Source organism: Vombatus ursinus, unplaced genomic scaffold (genome assembly GCF_900497805.2).
Source record: "Vombatus ursinus unplaced genomic scaffold, bare-nosed wombat genome assembly UNPS02014768.1, whole genome shotgun sequence".
NCBI lineage: Eukaryota > Metazoa > Chordata > Mammalia > Diprotodontia > Vombatidae > Vombatus > Vombatus ursinus.
In genome coordinates, this window is record NW_020954546.1 from 5,866,895 (window position 1) to 5,877,250 (window position 10,356).

At 50.5% G+C, this 10,356-nt stretch overlaps 1 protein-coding gene across 2 annotated transcripts in view; it reads right to left on the reverse strand.

Annotated features, from left to right (window-relative positions):
• LOC114043230 (ADAMTS-like protein 4) overlaps nucleotides 1–6,751 on the reverse strand; it is an 11,708-nt gene extending 4,957 nt beyond the window's left edge. Inside the window, exons 1-9 of one of the 2 annotated variants that reach the window (XM_027862284.1) lie at nucleotides 6,657–6,751; nucleotides 4,556–4,653; nucleotides 4,067–4,164; nucleotides 3,703–3,760; nucleotides 3,163–3,497; nucleotides 2,231–2,945; nucleotides 1,736–1,838; nucleotides 580–716; nucleotides 44–248 (exon numbers count right to left, since the gene is read on the reverse strand). In XM_027862284.1, coding sequence (XP_027718085.1) covers nucleotides 44–248; nucleotides 580–716; nucleotides 1,736–1,838; nucleotides 2,231–2,945; nucleotides 3,163–3,497; nucleotides 3,703–3,760; nucleotides 4,067–4,086 — 1,573 coding nt within the window. In that variant the 5' untranslated portion in view covers nucleotides 4,087–4,164; nucleotides 4,556–4,653; nucleotides 6,657–6,751. Of the gene's footprint in view, nucleotides 1–43; nucleotides 249–579; nucleotides 717–1,735; nucleotides 1,839–2,230; nucleotides 2,946–3,162; nucleotides 3,498–3,702; nucleotides 4,165–4,555; nucleotides 4,654–6,656 lie in introns of those variants that run through there. The other variant, XM_027862283.1, reaches the window with a different exon arrangement.
• Nucleotides 6,752–10,356: the final 3,605 nt, after the last annotated feature.

A 10,356-nucleotide genomic window follows, 5' to 3' on the forward strand; every position in this document is an offset into this window, starting at 1 on the left:
GTGTGTGTGTGTGTGTGTGTGTGTGTGTGTGAAGAATTCTCACCAAGATAGTTGGAGCTGGGTCGAAACTGAGCAATTTGTAACTGAGAGGCCCCAGCTGGGATTAGCAGGATCTTATGATAGCCCAGAAGACCCCCTCGGTCTGTGAAGTTCCCCGAAACAAAGTGGCAAGTGGAATTATCTCCCCCACAGACACCACAACCATCTGGGCGTCTGCCAGAGCCAAGGATGCCATCACAGCCAGGGCTCTGAGAAGGGAAGGAGATACACAGGTGAGTCACTGGGGGAGACCCCCCCCCACATGCACACACATACTCCCCAGTCAATCCCGCTGAGAACCCAATGGTTCTCTGCATTCCAGCCTTCACCACAGTACATATGGGAACCTTATCTTTTGTAGTTCTTCTGTCTCCCGTGAAAATGAAACCCTTCTCTTTGGGATTCTCATCTCTCTAGCTCTACCCACAACCTTTCTCTCTGTAGCGTCAGATTTCGCCAGCGAACAGGTATGTATGGTGCTAGTTAGGACCTCGGGCTGTCCTTAAAACCCACCCCAGACTCTGGCTATCAGCTTCTCACCAGGCACCGTCCAGCCACACAGATGTCTGGGGCTCCAGGCTGGCAGGGAGTGCCATCTTGGACCTTCTCTGTGTGACGGACGTAGAATCGGAAGCCACGAGGTCGGCAGTTCAGCTCACAGCGTTGGGAACCTTGGACTGGGGGTGTAGGATGAAGGGAAACATCATTTGGGGAGACATATCCGATAGACTCGTCATGGGGGTCAATAAGGGGTTTGCCTAAGTTAGCTAAGAATCTATGAAGGCTATACCTACGTCAGTATGGATCAAAGAAACTAGCTAAAAAGAAAGCAATTCTGAATTCTGGAGAATCATTTAAAGTTTGTCAAGGAATTAGGTCAGAGGGACCGATAAGGGAGCTTCGGAGAGGGGTGGTCACCTGAGATTAATCACGGTCATTTGAGGTCATATCTCGAGCACTTGGCTTTACTTACAGTCAAATAAGCCTAGAAATAAATTTGGACTTTTTAGAAACACTCAAACGAAATGTTGAGGGCAGCTGAGGTCACCTGAGGACATTTGGGGTCTACAAAGCAAGCCCTGACCTGCTGAGATTCCCCCTGCCATGCCTGCTCTCTCAGGTTACATCTACTCCACCTCTGGACACAGCTGACCTAGCCAGAGGTGACAGTGAAAACCATTCAGTTGTAGGGGGATATTTCCTGTCAGCATGATTCCATCATTTTCTAGTTGCTTTGACTTTTTCAAGAAGTTTAGGCATCATACAGACCTAGCTTCCCCTAAAAAACACACACACACACACCCCCACCCACCCACCCTCTCCCTCCTTTCCTCCTAAGTCCTGGCAGGGACCTCTGAAATACAAAGAGCCATCTATATATACCCCACCTCCCCTCCTGCCCCCACACTCCCCCAGCCACTCAGGCTAAGTAAACAGCACAGACTGCCTGATGGGGAGGGAAAGGCGGAAACTGAGGAATTCAGTGAAAGGGTATCCCCTTTCCCCATCCTGTAGGGAAGGGGACTCTTCCCACATAGGCATAGAATCCCTCAAAGAGAAAAACTAAAGAAGAGAAGGGGATAGCCGAGGCAGGAGATGTAGTTGAGAAAATAAGCATAAACCGAAGATGTTCAGGGGTAGAAAGGGGCCAATGTGCAGCCTCCCCAGTCTTGGGGTCCTGGGTTTCAGTGCTCACCCTCTGTGAAGGGCTCCCACTGGTAGAGGCGGCCCATAAATTCCTGAGGATCAAAGGCAGCGCACTGCAGAGCCCGTGGGTCTGGCTGTTCAGGGGGGCATGGCTGAGGGTGGGGGAAACACAGAATCGTCAAGGCTAAGCAAAAAACAATGGGAGGGTAGCAGTCAGGTCTTGGGATAGAGGGGGCGATCTGCAGGCGGGGGAGGGGGGAAGGAATCAGAAACTAGGACAGCATGCCCTTTGGTCTTCCGACAAAGATCCAGGGACAGGGCTGAGAAAACAGAGGCATGCAAAGGAGGGAGCTGGGGCTCAGACACGAGAGTTTTCTACCCCCAATACTAGACAAGATAGACTGGGACCTTAGATCCCAGTCACATCCCTCACTCGGGGCTGGGACAGTTTCCCTCAAATGACTGGAGCACAGCTTTGGTTTCTATGCAAACAAATTAGGAAGGCGCCTGGAGGCCTAGATCCTGGGATCAAGGCAGGGCTCACCTTCCGGATACAGGCTCTCAGTTGCTCATTCTCTCCGGGACAGTTTAGGGCTGAGGCACTGGGAGCAAAAAGGCTCCAGAGGGGACCCGAGTTGGGGCCAGAGCTAAGTAAAGGCAGCCAATTCTCTGAATGGTGAGGCGGGGTTTCAACAACCTGTTGATGGGCACTTCTGGGTGCCCACTGCTCTCTCCTTCTCTGATGACCTTGTCCTCGGCCCTGGCCCCGGGCTCGGGGGGCAGAAGAGGAGGGATGGGGGGATCTTCTCCATTCCGGTCCCACTTGTTGGGAATGATGTGATCTCTGTGGGTGGACCTGATTAAGGGAATTGCCTGTTCTGGGGGATGCGGTGGGGGTGGACTTTGCTTTGGGGTTGGTTGTCTTTGGGGGTGTCTGTGTCCCCAGAGACTTGGTATTAGAAGGCGCTTCTGTCCCACGATTCTGGGGGCTGTAAAGGTCTTCCTGGGGGGGCAGCACTGTAGAAGAGATCTGGGTTTGGGGGAGCTGAGTGCTAACAGGTTGGTCTGCTTGGAAATCTTCTGTTTTAGAGTCTTGGAGGGGCTCTGCCTCTGGAAACAGAGTTTGAGAAGCCTCGTCACTGGGGAATTCTGTTTGGGGCCGTCCGTGTGGGTGCCTCCGGTTCCGATGCAGTGGCAGAGCAAAGGGAACTCTCCCATAGCCAAACATTCCTGGCTTGATGGGATCTCGAACCCGTGACCTGGGAAGTTGGTACGGTTACAGAGGTACGGTTCTGCCCACTTCTCCCACGTAACTAACATCTTGAACTACTCTCTTCTGTTCCTCACTCTCATAATCAACCTCATTTCCTATTCCTGTTTCTAGTTTCCTCTTGCTCTAAGGCTCACCTATACCATTGCAAAGCTCATCTGCCCAGTGAGCTATATCCCCTCCAGTTCTCACCTCATTTCCCTTACCTCCTTGAGGCCGAGGTCTCTTGAGCTTCCTCTTGTCCTGGAGGCCCACTCCTCCCCCTTGGTTCTGGCTTGTAGAGGGGGAAGGTCTCCCTCGGGGTTTGGGGTCTGGCATTCCGGGATCGAGCAGGCAAGGGTTCTGGATGTCGAGGTGGCCTGGGTGGTAGAGGCAGCCCGGTTTGGAGGACGAATGTGGATGACTGGCAGGTTCGGCTCCGGCGTTGGACCCCAAGCCCACAGGGCTGGGAGCAAAGAGCCCACGGGCCCCAGGAACCCCAGACGCCCTCAGGGATTTTACTTTCCTCAGGTTGGGTTTGTTGTGAGTGGAGAGGGGACACCTGTTTGGGAGAAAAAGAGAGATCAAGGAGGGACTGCAGTAACCTGCATAGGAATGGGGTGGAAAGACTGGGGCATCAAACAGAGAAGAGCCTGGGGGATTCCATGAGGAAGGAAAGAGATATGGGGTGAGCAAAGGACTCCAGGAAATTCTTTGGGAGCCAGGGTTCTAGAAAGGCTGGAGAGCAGACAAACCCCTTCACTGACCTTCTGGTCTAGGCTGAGTTGAGGAAGGAGCAGGAGCAGCATAAGAGGTGGTCTTAGTCTGAGGAGCCAGAGGCAGAGTAGGTAATCAAAGTCAGTAGCTAGAACTGAGGTCACCATCTTTCTTGTACAGGCTGTCCCAGAAGTCTTAGTGCAGTTTGAAGCTTTAACATCTATTGAAACTTAGGCTTCATGAAAGCTTCAGACTGCACTAAGACTTCTGGGACAGCCGGTACATCAGGCCCCCTACATCTGGTCTTGTGGCTTGCCAGAAAACAGAAGGGGTTACTCACCCATCCTTCCTGCTTTCTTCTCCTGTACCTCCCAGGGAGAGATCTCCTTCCCCCTTCCCTTTTTCACCTCTTACCTGCTTATCCATTTCTCCATTGTTCCCCTTAATCTCCCCAGTCGTGTGAGTCTAGAGATAACGCACTACTCTGGAGGGCTTAGGACATGAAAAAAGACCTGAAAAGAACGCAGGAATAAAGGTTACTCCGACTCTTCCCTGGACAACTGGAGGGCTTATGTCCCCTCAATAAAAACGCTCAAGGTTGAGGGCAGAAATTAGGACATAACACATCCTAATGCCCCCTCCTCTTCTCTGTCCCTGTTTTGAGAGATCAGGACTGCTGTCTTCTTTTTTCCCCTTGGAGTAGCTTACAGTTAAAGGAGTTTACCCCCAATATCCCACTTTTCCCCACTGCCCTTCTCCCCACTGCCCCCTACCAAATCCCTCAATACCCCGATTAATCTCCCTTTCCTAATCCCTGGTTTCTGGTATTTCTATCCCAGCTCAAGCACCAAGCTCTGCCCATCAGGATTCCTCTTGCTTCCAGTGCACATTCTAAATACCTACCTCAGTAGGTACCAAGAGAGGGAACACACGCCACAGGGGTTCTCTCTTCTCAGGGGCTCTCCCACTTTCATATCCTTTGGTTCAGTTTTCCCTTCGGCCTACAGGTCCAAAGATAAGAAAGCTCTTGTCTTTTTCTTGTCTCCAGTTCAAACTGTAAATCAACTAAACTGGAGGAAGATTTAAGTAGCAGTAGCAGATTTCTCCAGCTGGATAGGAACCAGTGGCCCAAGCAATCCAGAAGGAGCTCTTGTCTAGGCTCAGTCACTCATCAATTTGTCCAACTGTAATAATGTGCTAGGTGCTGCAATGAGAAATCCCGAGCTGCAAAGAGCCTTTGCCTCCCCTTTTTTCGAAAGTAAGGAAGTCCTACCTAAAATCTAGTCCTGATCCTGTTTAGATGAACAAGAGCTTTAAACTCTGAGCCCTGGTGAAGCCTAAGATCTGCTACTCCTCCTTCTTGCTCCCTACCTCCCTCCTTTGCCTAGGCCCTGAGCCCTGGGCCCCCACCCCTGTTCTCTGTTCTACTTTCCAGGAAAAAAAAAAGTTGTTTCTGTTGGAGCTAAGAAGCACCCGGGAGAGGAGTCCAAGGGACCAAGACGGAGATGGGCCAACCATGGGGTTAGGGAAAGAATGAAAAAGAACGATTTTGGATGGAGGTGCATAAAAAGGGTCTGTGCTCATCCTCACTGTTCCTCCCCACAATTCCCCATTGACTTGAAAATGTGGGGGAGGGAACTGACTGGTCAGACCAGAACTGGCTGGGGTCATCTCTGCCTGGGGCCTGGCAGCCCCTTCCTCCTTTCCCCAGGGGTTGGGTTGGCCCTGCTGAGGTCAGCAACAACGCCTATGGGGCAGGGGGCCATGGTGGGGTTCCAGGCAGGGTGGATGAGAGAGGGTTTCATACTTTCACATAAATGTCCATTTCTCTGCTTCTAGCCCTTTGCTCACTTAAGGAGAAAAAAGCCCTTACCTTGAGGCAGAAAAGAGATGAGAACCTAACTGCCTTCCAGTTGGAGGAAGAATGGTCTGCTTCCCATTTCTCTATCTCTCCCCCAGATCTCTTGGTGTCTTTTCCCCTGCCACCCCAGGTCTATGCTTATGACTCCCCAGGTCTCTACTTAGCACACATAATCCCATTGCTAGCTCGATTTGGCTCTGGCTGTTCCCAAGAGAAGTGGGGGCCAGGGGGTGGGGGTGACGTGAGCTCCTGGGGCTTGGGCCAGGCCTGGCTCCCTCTCTGGAAAAGTCCCCGGCCCCACCCTCCCCAACACAGCTGGGCAGGGGGCCGATACCTCTCCCCCCCCTTGCTGGGAGAGACACAGACAGATATAGAGGCAGTCTGTACTCCTGTCAAACACTCTTTATTCCCCTCAGTCCTGGCCACCCTAGTCACTTGGTACCTATCTGCCCAACCTGGGGGTTAGCAGAGGTCAGAAGAAGTTTCCCTGATTACAGAATGAACACTGCTATCTGACCATCCCAAACTGACCTGAGCTGTTTATGGCCACACCCCCTCCCCAGTCTGGTGGAGATCAAAGAGCAAACCAGAAACTTGGAGAAGAATAACCCTTTCACCCTTGTACTTCCTCCTAGGGTTTTTTGGAGATGCTGGGATGGAAAATGTGTTGATGGGAGTGGGGGGAAGGAGCATTTTAAAGTACAATTTTCTTGAATATCCTTCCCCTTTTGCTCCCTTTTCCCTTCACGTTGTAGTCTTAACTGTTATCCAGGGTGCCAGCTGTGTCTCCCACCCTCGGAGGTCTGAAATTGCCATCCACCTGCATTCCTTCCCGTCCCCCCCACCCCAGCAGTTTCTCTGAGCCAGAGTTCCAAATGGGACCTGGTAAGCCAGATTTGGGGAAAACAGAATTGTCCCTGACTGGAATGAGGATGGAAAGAAAAGGCGCTGTGCGCGTATTACGGTGGGGACGCTGAATCCGACCACAGATGGGGAGGAGTGGGATTCCTCTGCCCGGAGGAGGTGGGGGTCCCCCGAAAGAGTTCGATGAGGAGTGAGGCTCCAGAGCCCAGCTCGGGGGTGGGGCGGCTGCGGGGTGCTCGGATTCCCGAGGGTGCGGGCTGGGGGCAGCGGGGGTCGTACCTGCGCGCAGCTCCGTGGTCCCTCAGCTCTCCGGCTCCCCGTCCGAGAACCGCTCCACTCCTCTCCAGCCGCTCCTGCTCGGCCCCTGAGCCGGGCTCCTGGTCACTGGCGCCTCCAGCCCGGGCCCCGCCCCCGTCCGAGGCCCCTCCCTCCGTCTGTCCGTCCGTCCCTCCCGCGTGGGGTCCCGCCCCACCAGATCCTGCTCGGCCGCCCCAGCCAGCAGGTCCCAGCTGGGGTGCCCCGGCTGCGAAAGAGTCCGGGTGCCTGGGCGAGTCTCCAGCCCCCAAGCCCGAACCCCCCACACGGGGTCCCCAGGACTGGAGAGAGCGTGGGCGGGGAGCCCGCCCAGGTGGTCAGGCCCCTTCAGACGGCTCTGAAAAGGGCGATGCTCTGAGGCGCCTCGCCACTGTCTGGAATGGTGGGACCCTCCCCAACTTCCTTTTTAAGGGTAGACGGGACGGGCCTCAGGTCCCCGCCTCCCCTTAGGTGCTGCAGCTGCCCACAGCCCCGGGCACCGGCAGCCCATAGCCCCAGGAGGGCGGCCCTCCAGCCCGGGAGAGGCACCATGGTAATGGTGGGGAACCTAGGGAGTGATAGTTTTGGACAGCTGCGCACCTGGGCTGGAGCCTGCGGCCCTGGTGTAGCTCCTATCAGCGTGTGCGTGGGGAGGCCGAAGGGGTGTGGTGTGAGCCCCACATGAGGCTCATGGTGGGATGCTGTGTTGGGTGGTTAGTTTGTTTCCCTTTAGGACTGTAAGCTCTGTGACGGCTGGGACTCTCTCCTCTCCTCCTCCCGTCTCCTCTTCCTCCTCCCGTCTCCTCTCCTCCTCTCCCCCTCCCCTCCCCTCCCCTCCCCTCCCCTCCTCCCCATTCCTCTTCCTCCTCTATACTTTGTATCTCTCCACTCTCACCAGCACTTGAAACAGTCCTTCCCTTCCCTTTGCCCTCTCCCTCCTACTTCTCTCCCCTTCCCTCTTCTCCCCTTCCCTTCTTCTCCCCTCTTCCCATCTTCCCCCTTTCTCTCCCCTTTTCCTGACCAGCTCCATTCCTCTCTGATGCGTCTTCTATAGTTTGTATCTCCCCACTCCCACCATTGCCCATCGCAGTGCTCAGCAATTTTCTTCTGTAAAATGAAGGAGTAGGATTCTCTGACCTCTTAGGTCCCTGCCACTTCTAAATCTGTGATTCCATAATCCTTAAAACTCAATATCTGTGTTAAGATGCTTTGCAGAAATGCTTTGAAACCCATAAAGCCACATCGGAATATATTAATTATTGTATTTAAATGTTCCACTGACTGTATATTTTGTATCTATAGCGGGAGGTCACCGTTCTAGCATCCATTTTGTGTCACAGCCCTGTCAAACTAAACTACTTTTTTTTTTAGGCAGTTGGGGTTAAGTGACTTGCCCAGGGTCACACAATTAATAAGTGTCAAGTGTTTGGTCTGAGGCTGGATTTGAACTCAGGTCCTCTTGACTTCAGGGCCGATGCTCTACCCATTGTGCCCCCAAACTAAACTACTTTTAAAATTTACCGTCTCAGTTATGTCCTAGGCAACACCATTTCTTTTACATGAAATATCTTCTTCCATTGATAGCCATTAAAATTTTACCCAATTTTTGGGGGGGAGAGGAGACTAGATCTCCCCATCCCTGATTGGAAGTGCACTGGCCACTCCTTGGCCCTGCTTAATTACTGTTGTTGTTTGTCTGTCCTTCTAGAAGAGGACAATGCCATCAGGAAGGTGATATCATGACTTCCAGGTGAATTGGATTTAAGTGAGAGAGGGCTGTGCTGATGGGTATGGAAGCCTTGACCTACTCTCTTTCCAATCTGGACTACTTCACCCTCTTTAGGCAGTATGGTTGCACCCTGCTACCAGGGGCCCACCCATAGTGCAAATGCCCAATCAACTTGAGCCCTTTTTTAGCTCAGAACTCCAGAGCTCAAGCAATCTACCAGCCTCAGTCTCCCCAGTAGGGAACTAGGTGGTTCAGTGAATAAAATGTTAGGCCTAGAGTCAGAAAAACCTGAGTTCAAATTTGACCTCAGATACTAGCTGTGTGATCCTGGGCAAGTCACTTAACCTTTGCCTGCCTCAGTTTCCTCAATTGTAAAATGGGGACTTACCTCCCAATTTGTTGTGAAGATTAAATGAGATGCTACTGTAAAGTGCTTAACTCAGTGCCTAGCACACAGGTGCTTAATAAATGCTTGTTTCTATCCATCCTTTCTGGAGCCTAGCACAGTGCTCTGCCTAGAGGGATATCAACTGGAGCTATGATTGATATAGAGATTTATATTGCACATGTTAGGCCTTAGTAAATGTTCAATTTCATTATCTTCCTAATAAGGTGGTAAATTCTTCAGAGGCAGGAACAATGTCATTTACTTTCAAAATATTCCCTCTGTCACTTATGACAATGCACTTAGAGATATTAATGAATATTTGTTCACTTGAACTGGGTAATAGGCTTGACAAAACTTTCCTGTTTACTGTCATACTTACTTTTCCTGTACAGTTTTCTCCCTTGCTTTGTTGCTTCCTCCAAGTGCCCAGGGCCAGGGTGCCCCTGATACAACATGGAAGTGCCACATTTAGCCCTGCTGTACCCAGGGATCCTGTACCTTGGCCTCCTACCTCCAACAAAACTTTTGTCTTCTGTCCATTGAATTTTGAACTGAAAGGGACTTTAAGGAGCATCTAGTTCAACCTTCCCATTTTACAGATTAGGCCCTCAGGCCAAAGAATTAAAAAATAACTAGTCTGAGAACATACAGTCATCCTATTTCCTTTGGATCTTGCAAACTCTCTTTTCCAAGGTAAGTTAATTACTTGATAAACAAGAGTTTTTTGAGAAAGTAGCCATCTTAAAGGTGTTCAGATAGCGGGTAGATTAATATTCTCTAAGGATTATTACTGTTTTAACAAGGAATACTAGTCTTGTCCCAAAGAACTATTTTAAAATCATAACATCTTAGAACTGGAAGGGATCTTAGAGATAAGCTAATTCAGTTTTAACAGTGAAATGTCAAGCATCTTGATAGGCCAATGGGGAGATCTCTATGAGCCAGGGAGCTTTTCAGGGCCCCTCAAGTTAAATCATAGGGACTGATGGGTAGGAAGGGGAAGCTAGGAAGAGGGAAAATTAATTGTGTGACTGAATTATTTTAAATTGTCTGGAAGTGAGGGAGAGGAATAATATTTTAAACTTAAAAATGTTCAAATGTTAAGGGGCCTATAAATTTCACTATAGATGACAAGGGTAGGATTTCTGAATAGTAACAACCTTTAGAGTACTACTCTGCACTGAGGTTAGATTTGTGGATCTTATCTCAGGGAAAAATAAACCTAAGAAATAATGGAAAAATGATATCCACATCCAGAGATAGAACTATGGAGTCTGAATGCAGATTGAAGCATACTCTTTGCTCTCTCTTTTTTTTTGTTTCGTCATTCTTGTGGTTCCTCCCATTAGTTCTAATTCTTCTTTACGTCGTGACTAATGGGAAAATATGCTTAATATGAATGTATAAGTAGAGCCTAGATCAGATTGCACGCCATCTTGGGGAGGGGGGAGGAGAGGGAGGGGGTGAAAATTTAAAACTTGAAATCTTATGGAAGTGATTGTTGAAAACTAAAAATAAATAAATTATTTTAAAAAAAGAAATAATGGATTAGGTATATCTTCATCTAA